The sequence below is a fragment of the Topomyia yanbarensis genome, chromosome 3 (genome assembly GCF_030247195.1).
Source record: "Topomyia yanbarensis strain Yona2022 chromosome 3, ASM3024719v1, whole genome shotgun sequence".
Lineage (NCBI taxonomy): Eukaryota > Metazoa > Arthropoda > Insecta > Diptera > Culicidae > Topomyia > Topomyia yanbarensis.
In genome coordinates, this window is record NC_080672.1 from 375,025,021 (window position 1) to 375,045,946 (window position 20,926).

A 20,926-nucleotide genomic window follows, 5' to 3' on the forward strand; every position below is an offset into this window, starting at 1 on the left:
AGTGATCCTTATAGCCGCTATCCGGAGTTCAAGTTGCTTATTTTGCTAATCGTATTAATACAACAAATGATAAATTTCCCGAATTCTCGGCAGCCGGCTGCCCAGAGCAATTATTACATGATAATGCTACTGGCACACTTACTAACAACTGTCCCCTTCCCGTGATACATGTGGAGATGCAGAGGATTCCTCGGTCTCTAGTAGCAACATGTATCGGACTAACATTCCTTCCTTTCCCAGAAGATCTGCATTCGGACGTGGCCGGCGTCGGTATTGATCAGCATGCAGGGATCAGAATAGATTGTACAATGTGGCTCATCATGTTATTCCCAAGCATGTTGTTCCAATGAACATTTTGCAACCTAATTTGGTTCTGGTCAATAACGGAGTAGCAACTACGGGCGATCTCTTATGCTTATGCTTATGCTTATGCTTATTATAAGTGCTGAAACATTCACTTAGTCACCGAGGATTTTTCATGTTTTCGAGATCGCGGGCGTAGATGTGCATGGATGATCGCGAAAGTCTGGAGCGTTTGTATGTTAATGTACTGAATGCTAGAAGAGAGTGAAATTGCCCACGTGCTGTTTCGATTGGTCCAACTGAAGGTATGGACCTATGCTACCAAGGGCGACGATAAGGAACTTTCGGACGTGACCGATTTATGATCACGCGAACACATGAATTTGTATGTGCACGCTTGAGACTGCTTTTATAAGTTTTGTAGGTTATAAGTGCCAAAAAATGTCAACTCAATCACCGAGGTATTTTCACGTTTGTGAGATAGCGAACGTAGTGCAGCGTGGACGAAGCTCTAGCGTTTGTATGTTAATGTGTTTGTCGCGTCTGCTAGTCTGTATGCAACTTCGCGTGGATAAATGCTACCAACCACATTTTATACCTTCTATTTGATACTTAGTTTGTCAAAACCAGCTCAGTCATCTCCAAAAAACTGATATGTCTTTAATTCTGGAATATGCCTTAAACCCAGCACTTCTGGAATGGTGATTGTGGACTATAAATTCAAAGAACCTTAGATTGGCCATCAGTTATCTAGATCTACAATTCGAAGGTGTTTGATGTCCATTTCAATATATTTTCAACCCCTGAGGTATTATGATTGTACCGGTTGATAACCAACCTATAAATCCAGAACCAGAAGTCAGACCTGAATGAAATTCAATAGCAGTTAATGGGAGTACTGTATCTTTCATCTAAAATCAAGCCTGTAAAAATCGGTCAAATTTTTTTGCTGTGATATAGGTGTTATATTAACTTAGAAACTGGGTAAGCTCCCCCGGAGATCAAGAACCGTCATAGGTGACCAATGCGGTCAAAGTTACTTTGATTGATCATTAATGATCTAGACCTGCTAATCCATGTAATTATGCTTATATTCTAATATGTATTGCATCATTAGGCCATCATGGTTGTACCAGTTTATATGGCAATTTGTTACCTTTCCACCCGTAACTCCGAAACTGGAAGTCCGATCAATAAAAAAAAGTCAATGGCAGCCGATGGGAAGGTTGTACCTTTCATTTAAGACTAAGTTTGTGCAAATGGCAGGACATCTCTGAGAAACAGAGGCGACATTTGTGGCCACATACACACATATATACAACAACAGAAACGAAGTGCGACTTGCAATTATTGCAGAGCCGTATCTTGTTTCTCCCGATAGCGGAAATAGAGTGCTAGATAGTGCGGCGATGACGGCAATCCAAGTGATGGGTGGTTTCTCTGTCCAAGAAGTAGAGGATAGCACACACGTCAATCGGACGAACGCCGATTATTATAGGAGGAGATCTTAACGCCTTGGTCGTGGAGTGGGGTAGAAGGCTGACCAACGCAAAAGTTATAGCTTGTTGCATGCCCTGGCGAAACTGGATGTAAAGCTGTGCAACGAAGATTCAGCGGGCACATTCCGTAAAGACTTCAACGACGAGCTTCTAATAGTGGCGAAAGGTCAACTTCTGGAAAGGGTCATCCTCAACAGGCTACCGGACTATGCTGAAAGTGAGAACGAACTATCGTAGAGGCAGTTTGGATTCCGGAAAGGGACGCCATCCGCATAGTAATAACATAATTTATACACGATAAATAATGCATGTATTACGAAACCTTTAATTACATAGATATATCGACGAACGTCTCGAGACACTAAAAGTAATCGTTTTTCATTATATTGCATTGTTTTGGAATGCCGTGTTTCGCCAAAATATAGAAGCAAGGAAGAATAAAATCGTTGCCGTTTGATTCAATTAGACATACGCAACACTCCTGACTGTCGGCTGTCCGGAGCTGAAGTTGTTTTTTTACAAACCGAATCTATCATAAATTCTTGGCAGCCGGTTGCCCAGAGCAATAAACACACGATAACACTACTGAGAGTTGCATAGATCATATCACTCATCAAGGTGAATCCCGATTTGTGTAACTCTACCCCATCCTACTAACTCCTTCCCGTGACGAACGTGAAGATGCAGAGGTATACACGGTCTCCATAACAACGTTTTTTACACTAACATTCCTTCCCTTCTCCGATGACTGTAAGGACGTGACCGCCGCTGTTATTGGCATTTGAAAGTATAGAACTCAGAGTTCGTAACTCTCGAAACGTGCACATTGAGGATATATAGCTACTCCCAGGTCCCATTCGTTGATTCTCTGTGCAATTTTGCTTGTTCTGGTCAATCACGGAATAGCTCATGCTCAAGCTTTTCTCACAACATTTAGAAGATTTGTAGCCATCCGTGATAAAACGCCACTGATGATGTGCCACATCCATTGCTGCATCAAAATGGTAGAACTTTGGCTGTAGCTCACTGATGAACAGTTGCAGTATTCCATGATTCGTGAATTAGAAGATGATGGAATCATCAAATAAACAACTTCATATTATTAATCAGGCCCGCGCGCAGAAAATTAGCATAATCCCTCAAACTTTGAAGATTTTTTTCCGAGGCCTGGAGGGCCTGGTCTTGTAAAAAATTCGACTCAGCTTAACAGATTGGGTAAATGTCTGTTATCGAGAGGGAATCATCGTGGTGGATTCGAATTAATTTGTAGTAGTTAAACCTACCGACTAAACCTAAACTGTATCTCACAATCCTTATCCATCCAGGGCAACCATTAGATACTACGAGTCTTCCCAAATGAACATTGTACACAATGTTCGTTCTGGTTCTGTGCTCATATTAAACCCACGTGTACGAACTCAAACACGCTATTTCGTACCAAAACACATGCACATGTTCGCCTGCACAACCGAACATCATGTACGTACACGATGTGCGTACACATAGGTTCGTGGCACCAGTTTTTTCTTTCTCACTGTCATCATCACTAGCGTTGACTCTTTTTGCCTTGTGCGAATCGTTCTCGTGTACGCACCCGGTGTACGTACACGGATGTTTGAACTATAGTTTGTACATCGTTCGCTAGCAGGTTCTGAGAGTTCGGTGGCGGCGGTATTTCGCCCGATTCCGATGCCCATTTTCGCAATCCAACGGAGTGATCATCAGCGGTGGAACTTTTCCAGACAACGATATCCCGATTTTCTCCAACTTCGTGTTTTTCCTCCTCAGCTGCCGTTGCTAACCCGCTGACTGACATCTGCTGTCTACTCAAAACTGTTGCTAATATCAAAACTTGTCGAACCGTAAATACATCTCTTTCCAGCCACCCTCGCAAGACATCGCCCTTGGTTTCTTCATCGAAGTGTTTCTAGAGTGACTGAACTCAAATGACATTGTATGTGTCAAAACAGTTTGTAGTATATTTTTTTCTGAGCAGGAAGTTAATAAATTTTTAAAAGTAATTAAAAATCCTCATAGGATTTCAATAGAAGACTCTATACACGGAAAAAATGTTCCCAAAATCGCGATTAAAGTGCCGTAGAACAATCATGTTTTAGGTAACGAAAACAGGAGCATGAACAAAAATCATGTTTTTTATAATAATGTACAATTTCCATTCAGTAACACCTATATAATGCTTTTATCATATAACGCTTTATAGAAGATATATTTGCCATACCAATACCAAATTGATTTTCTGTATGTGAACTAGTTCACAACTTTATCAACATTATTCATAAAACCAAATGTTGAATCGTAATTTCATTCATTGTTTTTGGAACCTTATTCAGAGTCCGACGTGAACTGATTCATGATCTGTTAAATCTTGAACATGATCTGGTTTACGTGATTGTGAGGTAGATTACAAAATCAAAGTAGTTGTGAATTATTTCACAAAACCAAGAATATTATTCATGAATCCATTGAATAATCGTGAACTAGTTAATGATTCCTTATGTATTAGTCACGATTCAATATTCCTGCTCGTGACATATTTTACAAAATCATAAAATGTTATTCATGTATGCGTAAATTGATTCGTAATTTCTAGCGAATTAGTCACAGGCTCATCATTCATGCTTATGACATAGTTGACAAAACAATAATTTTCATGTATTCGTGAACTACATAATCATTCCAAGTGTAATACTAGGAATTGCCATTCGAGCTTGTGCAATAGTTCACAAAATCTAAAAATATTATTCATGTATACGTGAACTGACGCATGATTCCTGACGAATGACCATTCGTACTCGTGAAATTGTTGCGTCTCGCAACTGACCGCAACGTCATTTCTGATTCTATAACACCGTTTCGTAATAAACCATTTATTTAAAACAAATGTTATAAAATTCCTGGAAATTAATCTACATTAGCTTACAAATTATTGATAACATTCTAAGCTTACATTTAGTGCGAATCTATCCCGACCAATGCTGTTTACTATCTAAAGGAAATTTGACAGCGTAGACCTTCCGAACGATTAGATCAAGATCAAGTTTAGTGAACCAAGAGGTGCGCACATTATGCGCAACATGAAATAAGTTCACAAAATCATAAAATCTTATTCGTGAAAACGTGAATTGATTCGTGATTCCTAGTATAATAGTCACACCCAACCATGTGTGCCCGTGAAATAGTGCACAAAATCATGAAATATCGTTCATGTGTTCATGAACTGGTTCATGTGTTCATGAACTGGTTCATGATTCCTAGTATAATTCATGATTCACGATCAATCTATCGTATATTTATGTCCAGCTTCTAGCAATTAGAAATAGGTGCGAGCAGCAGATATAAGAAAACTATTGGGACCTCGAAAATCGTTATTCATCTGATAAGGTTCAATGTGATGTCTGAGCAGAAAACGAATACTGCGCTGAACACCAAAAATATATTATAGAGCACGCCATCGTATTTGTAGTTCACAAAACAAGATCACGAATCAGCTTCGCTTTAATGAATGGGGAATCATATTGTCAACATGAGTCACATTACTCCACGTGTCGAATTCGAAAGTGAGCTCAAGAATAAAATATCAACGTGAAAAAAGTACGGAAATCGGGACTGAGATCCTGAAATCATGAAGACAAGTCACATTACCCCCCAAGAAACATCCAACACGAAACTCGTGTATAAAATATCAAGAAAACATGAATATAAATAACAAATATTGTGACTAAAGCCCTGTAATCATTAGCATAAATCGCACTACTCTACTAGGGGCCGTTCATATACCACGTGGACAAAAAAACCTTCCTATACCACTACCCTCCTTTCGACGATGTCCACGTGGACTTTCTAATTTTTCTCGGGTAATTCAAACAAAAATGGGTTTTCAAATTTTTTTCTGTGTTAGACTACTATAGCGAAGAATGATTTAATGAAAATCGTTCAAGCGTCAACCACGGAATACCATACACTACTTTAGTCTTTTTTGATTTTTCCATAGAAATAGCTCATTTCTGCAAAATATTCTGATCTTTTATATTTACGTTAAAAAGATTCCTCATAATAACATGAAATTGAAGTAACCTATTGCTTCATGAATTGACTCGTAATTTCAACCATAAATAAAATAAAATTAGTGGCCAAATCACAGAAGATGGAATCAAATGATTCAGACAGAATTTCTTTTTCTCGGATTTTGTTTTGCACGAATATACCAAAACCAAGAAAAAATACGAGAATACCAAAACCAAGAAAAAATACTACTAATTTTCCTTGGTTTTGATATACTTTTCTATATGAAAATTCAGTTAACAAATTTTCTACTGCGATTAGAGCTATGTTCACCTGTTAAAACATGTTAAGATATGTGTAAGGAACAACCTTTGATGATATGTGGGCATGTAGGGCCTACTAAATCAGAGTGTAAGTGATGTTACTATGGAAACATAGCAAAAACACGATTTTTGATTGGAAACACCTCCAAATCATGTCCAAATGAGGCCATTTTTGGCGAAAGTTCTTAAATTCACACCTAGAACAAAACTTTCAGCTAACCCATGTATATTTCAAAACTTTTTCAAAATAAGGAGAGGTCTAATGCACATCGTTTTGATTGATACACTACAAACCAGTGTATCCCCAAAGTATGGACAAGAATCATAACACAAACTAACCATGTCCAGGGAACACAGTATCCCGACCAAACATTGCCATGTAACGCCATGTACATTTTTGCGCGAACTAGTTTTTTGAAAACACACAAGAAAGTGAATACCAGGTTCATTATCCATAATTCCAGGAACTTGGCCACGATTTTCGTAAATCGTTCAGTTCACGAAATTGTGATTTTTTGTTCATGAATTTATGAACGGATTTTTTCCGTGTATATTTGATTATAATATTCATCTACCTATTCATCTAACGGTAAATTATGATATCGAATAGTTTTGTTGTTCTATTTTAGATGATTCAATTCAGCAATATTGTGCACACCGCAAAATGGCTTTTCATGTGAATTTCTGAGTATCAACTAACTAAATCAGCTTACAGTCTATTTCCAGATTAAAAAAAAACCTCGCTTTCATCTCATGATTATGTAATGAGACAAAGTAATAAACAAACATTTTAACGACATTCAATTGGCTAGAGATAACTGGGTAGGGAAAGTTATGAAAATTAGAGCCATAGCACTCAAGTGAGAGCAAGGATGTGAAGTAAACAGATCGGAAAACTAGAAGTGGCAGGGTCATTAGAACAGGCTTAATATAGAACAAGCTTAATTTTTGTCTTCTGCTAATGAAGGTCGTTTATTTCCAGGTAAAAATGCGGACCCGAGGCAATCGCTGCTCATCACCTTCCCTCTCGACGACCCACAAATAATAAATATCTCCGTATTTGGCCCATTCTCATTACACTCTAATAATATTACTGCTAAAGTTACCAGCCTGGATTCCAAACTAAAATAAATTTATATAACTCACGCACTGATAAGTTTAAATGTACCTTATCTTCGGTGGTGGCAGCGCTCCACCCAGGAAACTCCCGCTATTTCCTCCACCTGCATCCCGGTTGAGTATTCCCGCAAACAGCATCGAAGGTCCTGCCGGCTTCAGCGAACTTTGATTTTCGTTCCAGTAAAGGAACATCACCAGGAATACCATCACCAGCAGCAGCCCGAACAGCGTCTTCCGGAGCGATCCAGTGAAAGCCATCTTTTTGATAAAACTAGTAAGTATTGTGGTCTTGAGATTCCGCTGGTGGGTATTTCTCTGCAATGGAAAGAACAAAAAAGAACGTTAATAAGGCAGATGTTAGGGTCACAGCTGGATTGATATAAAATGCACTTATTACTGTTATATGTATCTTTCATGCCGAAATTTTGAAAAAAGCCTCTATGTTGACATAAACAATAATTCAGCTAAAGCTAAAATGTATTCGACATTTATCTCCTGTTTAAATCATATTCACAGGCTGTGTACTTCATAAACCGATTTACGATGGATGACCTAAATTCAACTAGCATCAGCTGAAAAAGTCACCAAAGAATTCCGGGGAAATGTCAGTCACGTGTGATATTAGATTTACCATTCTGCATTCTTTGTGGGCACCCTTCCAAAAGGCACGTGGTATTTACACGTTATCCAGACGCTTACACGCATTCAAGCCCATTGGGAGCATTAGATATGTCATGTTTACAATCAATCAAATCCAGTTGGTAGGTAAGTAGATGATTGAACGCTGACTGTGCCACCACGTCAATTTTGTGTGCAAGAAGTAGATAAAAATAAGACCAGTTTTTTTTCACTGGAGCTGTGTTCATTGATGATGGAGTTATCCAATTGTGGAAAATCGCACATCATATTCTGAGAATTCATATAATCTCGGATTGTCAACATTAAGCATGTTTGTATTCCTGAGCCTACGTTCGTTCCCTAGCAAAAATGTACAATACTACAATACGATCCGCGTAACATCCGATTTACAATAATTTCACTGAGCTCTAGCAAGCAATTTTCTTCCGCAGCCGCGGAATCGTCCGTAAGCCTACAGCAACAACAAGTGCATATTCCTAAACGAATCACGTCTGCAGTCGGAGCCAATTTGCAGTCAATCGAGACTCGCTGGCTAGGATCTTAAGGGAATAAGCCAAGCCTCAGAGGAACACTGTTTTTTTTTGTGCGGCACTAAACGGCACCACAGGAATGTGAATCGAGCAGAGAGGCATAAACATGGAATAATCCTCAAGAACATTCATGTTCTCCATCCATTCACCATCAACCCGTTAGGTAGCTACTAGCAGTGAGAATCGTTGTCACCCGCCAGCTAGCTGTTATGTTGAATGCATATAAAAGTATAGAATCGTAAAAAATGATGTTCATATTATTCGATTTGTATGTGGGGGAGGATAAGTGGAAATCAGCTTCAGTTAGATCGGAAGGCTTCCGTTTGACACAATAGAACATAATCAAGGGAAAATTTGGTACCGTTTGGGGAAATCGACTAATGGAATGTCATTTAGCAGACTGCTACATAGAGGTGTTAACGTGTGAAAAACCAGGCGTTCTCGCTAAGTTAAAGATTGATGGGTAGCTTTCATTTTAATCTGTTGAATACTAAATTGTCTTGTAGCTTTCTTCAGTCAAATCTTGGAACCAGTTTGATTTAGTCATTCATAACTGTAAGGAGAGATATGTTTACAAAGGTTTCATATAAATCTTATAAAAGAAAAATTAAGAAACAGTTCACACTTTGACTAATTTTATCGAGGCCCATAAGGCTCGGTCCCATTTGAAAAGATTGGTGAGTTGTCTCCTATCAAAACAGTATCGCAGGTCCAACAGTATGCTTTATGAATGTTTTATTTCACACACCGTTTGACCACATACCATTCATGAACCATATAGTATATGGCAACAAGAATATTTTAGAGCTAGCGATACCTAAAATATTATGGTGGAGAAAAAGTACAATCCCATTAGAAAAGAAATCTTCTCATTCACTTTTTCAACTAAATCGATTGATGAAGTCTTATTTTGTTAAACGCCATGTTCTGAAGAAAATTTTCTTGACACTAATGGGCTGTCGCTTTATCCAATTGATCTATACTTTTACGACGACTTTTTACACCATGTTAATCTGCAACGATTTTCTCGAAATCACATTTTTCAAGCTCATGGAAGTCGTCTAAGGCGTTACAGTTGAGTAATCCATGATATGAACATTTTCTGAGATGTTTTGAGATTAGTTGGAGTCACCATGGCCCAAAGCTAATTAGAACCCCCTTTTAAATAAATTGTACAAATTTTTGAAGTACAGTAAGTTCGTATTATTGAGGGTTACTCGAAATTGGTATCAACAAAAATCGGTCGGATCAGACCGTTGACAATATACCTAAATAATTTTTGCTGTCTATCGACCCGCAAATAGTTTTATGTACTGCATTTGTACTAAATTTCACAAAAACAAAAACAAAATAAATTGTCAAATTAAATTTAAAATGATTGAAAAAATGAACATCTAATTAATAAAATGAATAAAGAAGCAAATTACAGCATGCAGTGAAAAAAAAATCAATCTTATAAAATTAAAATGAGTAGAATGAATTAATAAAATTAATTACGGGAATACCAACTACTACGTTCAAAATGTTTACATATATTTTAAATTAATCAAATGAAACAAATAGGCAAATAAAAAATTAAATGAAATAAGAAAATGGTGTATGGAACGAACAAAACAAGTAAAGTAAACATAATGAATGAATTAAGGAAACGAACAACATGAATAAAACAAACTGAATAAACCCAATAAGATGACAAAACCAATACAGCGAACAAAATAAATAAATTAATAAATAAAAATAAAACAAATAAAAGTGATAAAATAACTGATGCAATTAAAATTAACATACAATAGAATTTTCAATTAAAATAAAATAATACAATATAAAACTTAAAAGGTAAATGAATAAAATATATAAACTGAAAAGAATTAATACCTAATGTTAACTAATTAAATACCTTGTGATAATTTACGGGTGGTTGATGAAATCGAGTACAAAAAGTTCATAAAATCAGGTGGTGGATAAAATCGAGAGTTGCATATTTTGCACATTACAAATAAAACATAAAAACAGCAAAATATGAATATCCCAATTTTTATGAACTTTTCATTATTTTATATCTGTAATTCGGACGAACTACTTGTATTCGAGGTAATGGGTCCTGCACTGTTAGGTAGTCAAAATTTAGGGTAATTTCACGAAATTCATGATATCTTACAAAGTTTTACGAAATTTCACGAAATTTTATAAAATCTACAAAATTTTACGATATTTACAAAAATTCTTAAAATTCACAAAATTTTGGAAAGTTCACAAAATTTCACGAAATTCATTAAATTTACGCAATTCGCAAAATTTTACAAAATGCATAAATTTTACGAAATTCACAGAACTTCACTTTTTTTTTTCAAAATGTTCACAATTTAACAATATTCACAAAATTTTACGAAATTTGCAAAATTTTACAAATTTGCAATATTTTGCTAGTTGTACAAAATTATACGAAATTTACAAAATTTTGCTATATACACGAAAGCTCGCAAAATTTAGAATATTTCACGAATTTTACGAAGTTCTCAAAATTTCACTAAATTTACGATTTTATAAAATTTACTAAATATGCTCAATTATAGAAAATTTTGCAATGTTTACGTAATTTAATTTTTTTTGCAAAATTTACTAAATACATATCACGAAACATACGAAATTTTACAATGTTCACAAAATTTTATGACATTCATAAAATTTCACGCAGGTCACAAAATTTCACGAAATACATTCACGAAATTCACGACATCTTAGAATTTGCACAATATTTTACAACATTCACATAATTGCGCAAAATTCACAAAATTTTGCAAAGTTCAAAAAATTTCACAAAAGTTCCAAAAAATTCATAACATTTCACGAAATACGTAAAATTTAACAAAATTCACAAAACTTCACATATGCACAAAATTTCATAATATTTATAGAATTTCATGAAATTCAAAAATTTCACGAATTTACAATATTTGCAAAATTTTGCGATATTTACGAAACTTCGAGAAATTTGCAATATTTCACAACTTTAACCAAATTCTCAAAGCTTTACGAAATTTACAATATTTTGCGAAATTTACTAAATTATAAGAAATTCGACAATGTACAACATTTTACAAAATTTACTAAATTTCATGAAATTTACGATATTTTGCAATAATCACAAAATTTTATGTCATTCACAAAATTTAGCGAAATTCACAAAAAATCTGGCTTTCGTGATTTTTTGTGAATTTCGCTAAACATCACTAAAGTCACAAAACTTCACGAAATTCATAAAATTTTACGAAACTCACAACATTTTACAATATGCACAATATTCACAAACTTTCACGAAATGCGCAAACTTTCACGAAATTCACAAAATTGTGCAAAGTTCACAAAATTTCACGAGATTTACAAAACTTCACGTAACTCACAAACTGTCATAAAATTCGTAAAATTTGACAAAATTTTGCAAACTTCACAAAATTTTACGAAATTTACAAAATTTCACGTAATTTACAACCTTTCTTTTGTGGATGGTTGTAAATTGTGAATTACGTGAAATTTTGTAAATTTCACGTACATACATAAAAATACTTAAAATTTTGCGAAATTCACAAAAAAACACGAAAGCCACAAAATATCACTAAAGTCACAAAACTTAACGAAATTTAAAAAATTTCACGAAACTCACAACATTTTACAATATGCGGCGCGGCGCTCACCCTACTTTCACAAAATTCGCAAACTTTCACGAAATTCACAAAATTGTGCAAAGTTCACAAAATTTCACGCAATTTACAAAATTTCACGTAATTCACAAACTGTCATAAAATTCGTAAAATTTTGCAAACTTCACAAAATTTTACGAAATTTACAAAATTTCACGTAATTTACAATTTACAACCTTTTTTTGTGAAAGGTTGTAAATTGTGAATTACGTGAAATTTTGTAAATTTCACGTACATATATACAAATACATAAAATTTTGCGAAATTCAAATTATAGATTTCATCAACCTCCCGTAAATTTATTCTTGTATACCTATAATTCAGACCTACAATCTTCCAATTGTATTCAATTAATTTTTTTACGTTTTAACGACATTCAATTAGCTAGAGATTACTGGGTAGGGAAAGTTATGAAACTTAGAGCCATAGTACTCAAGTGAGAGCAAGGATGTGAAGTAAACAGATCGGAAAACTAGAAGTGGCAGGGTCATTAGAACAGGCTTAATATCGTGCGGGCTTAATTTTTGCCTTCTGATAATGAGGGTCGAGCTTAGGCAGAATAACTACGAATCACTCGAGTTCACTATCATGTGTCCTTGATAAAGGTAGACGTATCTATCTTTACCGTGACAACCGGCAAAAATTAAGCCACGCAAGATCACCACTGAAAACCTGTCGACGATTAGCATCAATCTGAATGATGATTGCTGCTGTTCATCTCTGTATGCCGATGATCTTGCGTGGCTTAATTTTTGCCGGTTGTCACGGTAAAGATAGATACGTCTACCTTTATCAAGGACACATGATAGTGAACTCGAGTGATTCGTAGTTATTCTGCCTAAGCTCGACCCTCATTATCAGAAGGCAAAAATTAAGCCCGCACGATATTAAGCCTGTTCTAATGACCCTGCCACTTCTAGTTTTCCGATCTGTTTACTTCACATCCTTGCTCTCACTTGAGTACTATGGCTCTAAGTTTCATAACTTTCCCTACCCAGTAATCTCTAGCTAATTGAATGTCGTTAAAACGTAAAAAAGAAAATGTGACTAACATAGTCGAAATAAAAAAGGGAAAAAAGTATTCAATTAAAGTACTGGGAAGTGCAGGGCCCATTATCTTAATTGAATACAATTGGTAGAATGTAGATCTGAATTACAGGTATAAACGAATAAATTTACAGGAGGTTAGGTAGCATCTAGTCAAAATTTAGAGTAATTTCGTGAAATTTATATTTTACAAAATTTTACGAAATTTCACAAAATTTTGTAAAATCCACAAAAATTTCACGATATTTAAAAAAAACTCATGTAATTCACAAAATTTTACGAAATACATAAAATTTTACGAAATTCATGAAATTTTACGAAACTCACAAAATTTACAAAACTTCGCGAAATTTACAAAATTTCACGAAATTCACAAAATTTTGTAAAGTTCCCAAAATTTACGAAGCTAACCAAATATTCCGTAATTTAAAAAAATTTCCGCAAAATGCATAAAATTTACGAAATTCACAAACTTCAAGAAATTCACAAAATTTTGCAAAATTCACAAAATTTTACGAAATTTACAAAATTTTGCAATATTTACGAAGCTTCATAAAATTTACAATATTTCACAAATTTTACGATATTTTCAAAATTTCACAAAATTTACTATAATAAAATATTTTAAAAGGTTGTAAAATTCACAAAATTTGCTAAATTTCACGAAATTACGAATTTTTACAAAATTCACTAAATTTCACAAAATTTTACAATGTTTACAAAATTTTATGACATTCACAAAATTTCACGAAAGTCACAATATTTCACGAAATACATAAAATTTTACAACATTTACAAAATTTCACAACATTTTACAATACGCAACAAAAATTTCACTGTATTCACAAAATTCACCTAGTTTACCGAATTTCAAGAAATTTACAAAATTTCACGTAATTCACAGAATTTTCCAAAATTCACAACATCACGAATTACATAAAATTTTACAAAATTCACAGAACTTATAAAATGCATAAAATTTCACAATATTTACCAAATTTCACGAAATTCAAAAATTCCACAAAATTTTGCAAAATTCACAGAATTTTGCAAAATTTATAGAATATTACGAGATTTACGAAATTTGCAAAATTTTACGATATTTACGATATTAAAAAAAATCACGAAAGTTACAATATTTCACGAATTTTACAAAATTCACAAAATTTACGATATTTTACAAAATTCACAAAATTTACGATATTTTACAAAATTTACTAAATTTTACACTGTTAACGAAATTTCACAAAATTTTATGGTATTCACAAAATTTCACGAAATATACAAAACAATTTTTTCGAAATGCGCAAAATAATGTTGGTCATATTCGATGAAATATTAATACAAAACATATTTTGGCTTGATTTTCAAAAATTAATCAAGAAAACACACATCATGATAAACTAACGTACTCTGACATATTATTATCCGTGGAAAACATAACAGTTGGAAGAATCTTTTCCTTTTAAGATTTCATCAACAAATTGAAATGCTCATAACTATGGCTTCCTCTAACCGATTTGGACACTTTTAATAGATGCTTTGGATTCAGAAACTCGTCTACTTTTTGATTCTGTAGAATTGACCCGGATTAATGGATCTAAAAACAATAATTCACATTTTTACTCTTCAATAGTGGAAGTGTTCAATACCTTAGTTGTCGCGTAAGGTTTATTTAAAATTGTTTTAAAGCGAAACATAAAAATTACTCGATTCAATCAATATGATCGGCTCAATTCGTTTCAATGCCAGTAATTTAAAACCGTCGGAATTTAAAAGATGTCATTTGCACGTTGACGCGACGCATAAATTTATTAGCGTTCGTCATTCGTTTAGAATTTAGCACGGAAAAACGGAATTTTTGAATTATTTTTTGTCGTGACTAACGACTTACCTTTCAGTATAGGGGCCCCTTTTCAAAATTTCGGAAGAAAAATGATGTAAGATTTTGAACGCTTATATCTTTTGTTGTACTGAATGGATTTAATCAATTTCTTCGGCATTTTGTCGAAAATATTTGTACCAATGTTGTATTAAATTTTGGAATATGTAGGACATTCATTATCAACGGAAAAATAGTGTTTTCACAAATCTTTCGAAAACGACTCGGAAAAGTGAAAATTTTCAGCCCATCCCGCACAGAGCCGTCAAAATGGTGCAGCAAATGAACAATAAAATAATGAAAAGTTTATATATAGGTCCACTACATGTTTGTTCCTTTGATTATTCGTATTGGGTTGCTTGACGAGAGCAGTTGGTGGGGGAAAGCCGGCATATTAGTTTTGGTTATGCCATTAGAAGCCGGACGGAAAGGAAAGGCTCATGCACGCCACGAGAACGAGCGAGAAAGCGATAGTAGTGCATATTAGCGAAAGCGTTACGTACATTTTGAACCTTAACAACTTTTCTTCTGCTAAACGGATTGCCAATCTTGTTTCAAAAATCGGAAGGAAAACGTTCAACGCTTGCTACCGATACGTTGTTTGCTATATAAAATTTGTTTAAATAGTTCAAAAACTACTTTAAATGAGAATCAACATTAATGATAAAACCTATAAATAGGGGTGTCGCAGCTTTTCTCTAAGCCAGACGTGTGTAAGACGCAGTGCATAACAGACGTGCGTGGTCGTGAGAAGCTGCATGGGACGACCAATCAAATCGGCTACCACCGTAGAGAAGAAAAACGTTGGTGGAGGTGGTGGTGGTGAGAAGACCAAAAAGCCAAAGGCTAAGAAACGCAGTCACTGAAAAGGCGGTAGTAACTGCCACTAAAAATGCCACCAAAACATCGAAGGCTGCAAAGCGTACTCATTCGGTGTGAGCTGCGAAAGGGGAAAGATCGTATGGATGTACGCAGTAAAAACAATCGTCGGCAAGGTTTGAATTGTTGCAAAAGATTCCCGTCTTGTGTCAACATAGTTATCTACAAACCGTCCTTATTAGGACGAATGCAAAATGGAAAAATAATTTAATGAGAATGTTTCTTTTAGTAACTAGTATTAAGTTGCGCTTGGTAATTCTGTACTTTCACCAGTGAATCATAAGAAAATGTTTTTCTGATCTACAAACCCGAAGGTTTTTGCAAATCCTTCCAAGAAAATCAGTGAATGTGGCAACTCTGCCACTAAGCGAAAGCTACACCAAAACGAATGATGAAAATATTTTCATTTATCGAACAAAAGGACGGCCTTCCATCTGCATTGTAAAGTCAATAAATAGGAACAGCTTGATGAAAAGTGTGCTCATTCGGTGTGAGCTGCGAAAGGGGAAAGATCGTATGGATGTAAGCAGTAAAAACAATCGTCGGCAAGGTTTGAATTGTTTCAAAAGATTCCCATCTTGTATCAACATAGTTATCCACAAACCGTCCTTTTTAGGACGAATGCAAAGTGGAAAAAGATGGGTTGGTAATGTATATGACATAACAGGGGTGTCGTGACCACACTTCGAAGTTATTTCAAATCATGCAAAGCATAAATTGACATAATTTCAATGATTGTTTCTTTATGAATGAAATGACAAATTTTCAGGTCAACGCGGCAATAACTTTGCAATTTATAGAACAATTTTATATTTTTAGTTATCATATATTAACTGTCATCTCTTCCAAACAGCTTAACCCTCTGCTGTCAACAACGTGGTTTTGCAGGGTTAAGGAGAATCATTGTAAAATGTCCAATACATGATTTTATGTTGTTACCTTCACTAAAACCACTTCAGAACACTACCACCTGTCATACTTGTACATTGTCTGCATGTTTAAATCATTATATGAAATTATTGACCTGTATTCAACGCGGAGAACTCGGTAATAAAATTGTTTTGCTGAATATACTAACGAACGGGATCCCCAGGAAAATTTCGCTGAGCCCGGTGAATCGAACTTAATGCGTAAAATTTAGCCATTTGAAAGAGATACAAGCAGAATTTTAAGAATATGAGCATTGCGGTTATGTCCCGGACATTACCCGCCCCTAGTTTTTCGCTAAGCGTGTTTATTTCTGTACGGAAAAGATTCCGATGGTTGTTTCGAGAGATTTTAACATTGATATTTCAAAGCAAGAAAATTGTTCATTTCATGAATAAATGTCTCAACGAGCTTAGAATCCAGCGCATCCCCTATCAACGCAGACGCCAACAACAAACGTTCTTTTCAGAACCACCATAATTATTATAAAGAATAACTTGAAACATTCCCACATATTTCATTGAGTATCATTCGATTTGAATTACAAGTCAAACTCCGGTTATGTCCTAGACATTACCCACCCATCTTTATCTATTTCAGCAGCACAAGAACATTTTGCTTATGTGAAGCACCATATAAGAATGTTTCCAAAAATATTTACGTTATCAAATGTCCGAGCTTCTTCAAATATCCTCGAACGCGCGCACATTAATCCTTTGCGATGCGAATTTTTGTTTTATTGTTGATACTGTTATTTCTAACTGGTTTTTAGGTGGTTTTCGGGGTCGCTGATTCTGATTCTGACTAATGTAAATATAAAATTTAAAATCCCGATCGAATTCTCATGGGTTCAAGTACATACAACCCCATAAAAAGACCTTAAACTTGGCCCGCTACAAATTTTACAACCATCAAAATACCATGAAATGGTCTCAAAAGCCCATAAATGCACCAGAATATGGTTTTTAGATGGGATCTTCAGGACCATTGTAATGGCGTTTTCATGGGTTGAGCCCCGTTCCAAGCACTATCAAAACACCATGCAGTGGGGGTGAATTTGGACCACAATCATGGGGTCATTATGAGCTTTTTGTTTGCTCGGGGTGGCGGATCCAATATAGCGACTAAATTTCCTTTTTTTTATATTGGCCTGAAACATCTTACAAGAGGATTTTTGAGGTCGCTGATTCTAATTCTGACGTTGAAAATATAAAATTCAAAATGGCGAATCCAATATGGCGACTATGCTTGGCTAAATTTAACGTTTTTTTACAGGAGGGCCTAAAACGTCTTACAAGGGGGTTTTGGGTCGATGATTTTGATTATGACGTTGGGATTGTCAAATTAAAAATGACGGATCTAATATGGCGCCTGGGTTTGGCTAAATTTCATGTTTGGTAAAAAAAATGTTGCCATTTTGTAGGCGCCATTTTGAATTTTCGAATGCAGACATTAGAATCGTAATCGGCGACCCCAAAAACTCTCGTAAATCGAGTTTTATGCTCATTGAAACAACATTCGCAAATTTCGTAAAAAATGGCTGCCATTGTGTAGCCGCCGTTGTGTATCCGCCATTTTGAATTTTCAAATTCTGTTATTAGAATCGTAATCAGTGACCTCACACACCACATAACAAATTATTATGCTAGTTGAGAAGTTATCTCTGTCTCTCATAATCTTTTATAGACCAACATAATAATAAATTCATTTTTTTGAATATTTTGATCATTTTTTTCGAAAACACTGACCTACGAAAAATTCTGCAAAAAATCTATTATTTAGTTCAATATTTGGGACCATTCGTAAATTACGTAATGTTTTTAGTGGTGGGGGTGGGGGAAGGCTATAACAAAATGTGGCATGTTATGACATATGGGGGAGGGGGAGTAAGCTAGAGCGTTACGTAACATGTTTTCACGGAAAAAAATTATTGACCAATTTGTTATGTAATAGGGGTTGGGGGGAAGGGGGGTTGTTAAATAAATACATTTGTGACAATTTGTTACATGGAGGGATTGACGAGTCAATTTTGGGCAATTTTTGCGTTACATAATTTGTGAATCGTCCCTTTGAGATACCTGCAAAAAAAATTTTGATCTCTAGGACTTTTAGATCAGACACAGCCAAATTTATTGTAAAAACGAGATCTTCGAGTTTAATTGTTAATAACTAATAAGTAATTAACAAATTCACATGATTTTTTGTGCTAGTTGTACTCCTTACATCCCTAAGATTTGATTAAAAGAAAGAAAGAAAATTAAAAGAAAGTTGAATTTATACGTCAACGCTAATAAGAAATCCAACAAAAACTTAAGAGAAGTAGGTGGGACGTATACGTCTCACTACGTCGCAAAGGGTTAACCGTAACTTATTTAATCAAATCAAGAGTAAAACTAGGCTTGATGCGTGTTGACCGGACACAGTGAAACATCCCAGATGATGACTATTTTGCTACATCCACAGATCGCTTGCCAAACAAGGCTAACTTGAAACTTGAATCGCAATGTAGGGTAACTGCTCCCTAATTCATCTTAGCACCTCTATTCATCTCACCCATTTGAACACATTAGTTAGAGCAGTATCTGCTATCTATTCAACGCATTAGCTCAAATGGTAGGATGAATAAGGGTGCGTTGTACTCGACTTTTCGCTTCGCTCAAACGGGAGTATTTTACATTTTCCAGGCGAGATTTTTTATTGCACTGCTTCTTAGGAACGAAGCAAAGATGATGATACCTATTTAAGCGCAATCCACTAACTCTAAGTCGAGTTATCAACGAAATAGCGTGATATCCTGTTTAATGAGATGAATAAGGGCTCGTCTACCCTATGTGCACTGCCTTGTTTCCTGCCGCTCTGATGCTGTTTAACCTTCCGGCAGTCGTGCTAGTGCACTAAGTGCACGCAACTCTGAAAATCTAGAGAAATCGTGTTAGGACACCAGCGGCTGCTCGTTCAGTGGGCCATAAGCGCGACTTCCGAAGGGTTAAACATCTTGATCACATGGAATACGGGGCAATGTGCGATTTCGAGCTGCTACCGATCTATTGTTACACGCACACGCTAAAAAGTTATGAACAATTTAGCGCGACTATTTTCTGAAGTACAGTGGAGACCCGTTTTTATCAGCCCCTTGGCGAATTTTAGGCTGGTAAAAGAGGGACATAGACAAAATCGGAACATGTATTTTCGTCTTTTTAATAAAACGAAGCTCTTAAAATATTCTTCTTTGGTTCTTAGATATAGCCTTGCAACCCTTTCTGATTATTTGCTTTAAGTTCCCCTTAAGGTGGCCTGACAGTGCAAAATTAAAAAAAAATTATTTTCTAAGATATGAAATATATGCCCAAGAAAGGATTTTCTCGAATTCAACTCGGTTCGTCTGCTAGAGCCCATCAAACTACCAACTATCAATTTTCATACGAAGCTGATAAACTCGGGTCAAAAAGCTGATAAAATCGGGGGTAGATGAAATTTGGGGCTGATAAAATCGGATCTCTACTGTATAGTCTATAGAATGATTTTATATTCATCCTACGTATGAGGTCCAGAGTACCTATGCGTAAAGACGGTACTGGCAATCTCTGGCTGTTGAATGCCGTTAAAAAAGAAAAAAGTGACTAAATATTAGTTGAAAAAGTTTAAAAAAGGTTTTTAATTAGGCACCAACATCATTTTCTTTAAGTCGAACAGTTATACACTGCGTTGAAAAGAAATAGCACACAGTTCCCTAAATAACGGGATCCAATAAGTAGAATGAATCAGGGAGTATCTACGCTAGATATTGGAAAAACACTAACCTTACTGAAATAGTCATTTGTTAGCAGCATCTCAATGTTTCAAAAAGCATACCTGGAATGATATCGGAGAAAAGTCTTTCATTAGTAACAATTATTTCATTTCGAGGAATTACACAGATTGCATGCTCTACAAAACCCGCACAGTCCCTCATACCCCCAGCTAGCCAATTAAGCCAACAACAAAACTGCTTCCGGTGTATCCTAGTGAAATCAATCATGAAATTTCTATCTGCTCGAAATAATTGAGTTCGATTTAT

General features: G+C 35.3%; 1 protein-coding gene across 8 annotated transcripts in view; it reads right to left on the reverse strand.

The window, feature by feature from the left end:
• LOC131693686 (probable beta-hexosaminidase fdl) overlaps positions 1-20,926 on the reverse strand; it is a 151,341-nt gene that overhangs the window by 10,457 nt on the left and 119,958 nt on the right. For 5 of the 8 annotated variants that reach the window (XM_058981730.1, XM_058981725.1, XM_058981729.1 and 2 more), the window contains 2 exons: positions 20,670-20,721; positions 7,317-7,582 (listed from right to left, as the gene is read on the reverse strand). In XM_058981730.1, the coding sequence (XP_058837713.1) occupies positions 7,317-7,582; positions 20,670-20,699 (296 nt within the window). In that variant the 5' untranslated portion in view covers positions 20,700-20,721. The remainder of the gene's footprint in view (positions 1-7,316; positions 7,583-20,669; positions 20,722-20,926) is intronic. The other 3 variants (XM_058981731.1, XM_058981732.1, XM_058981724.1) reach the window with 1 other exon arrangement.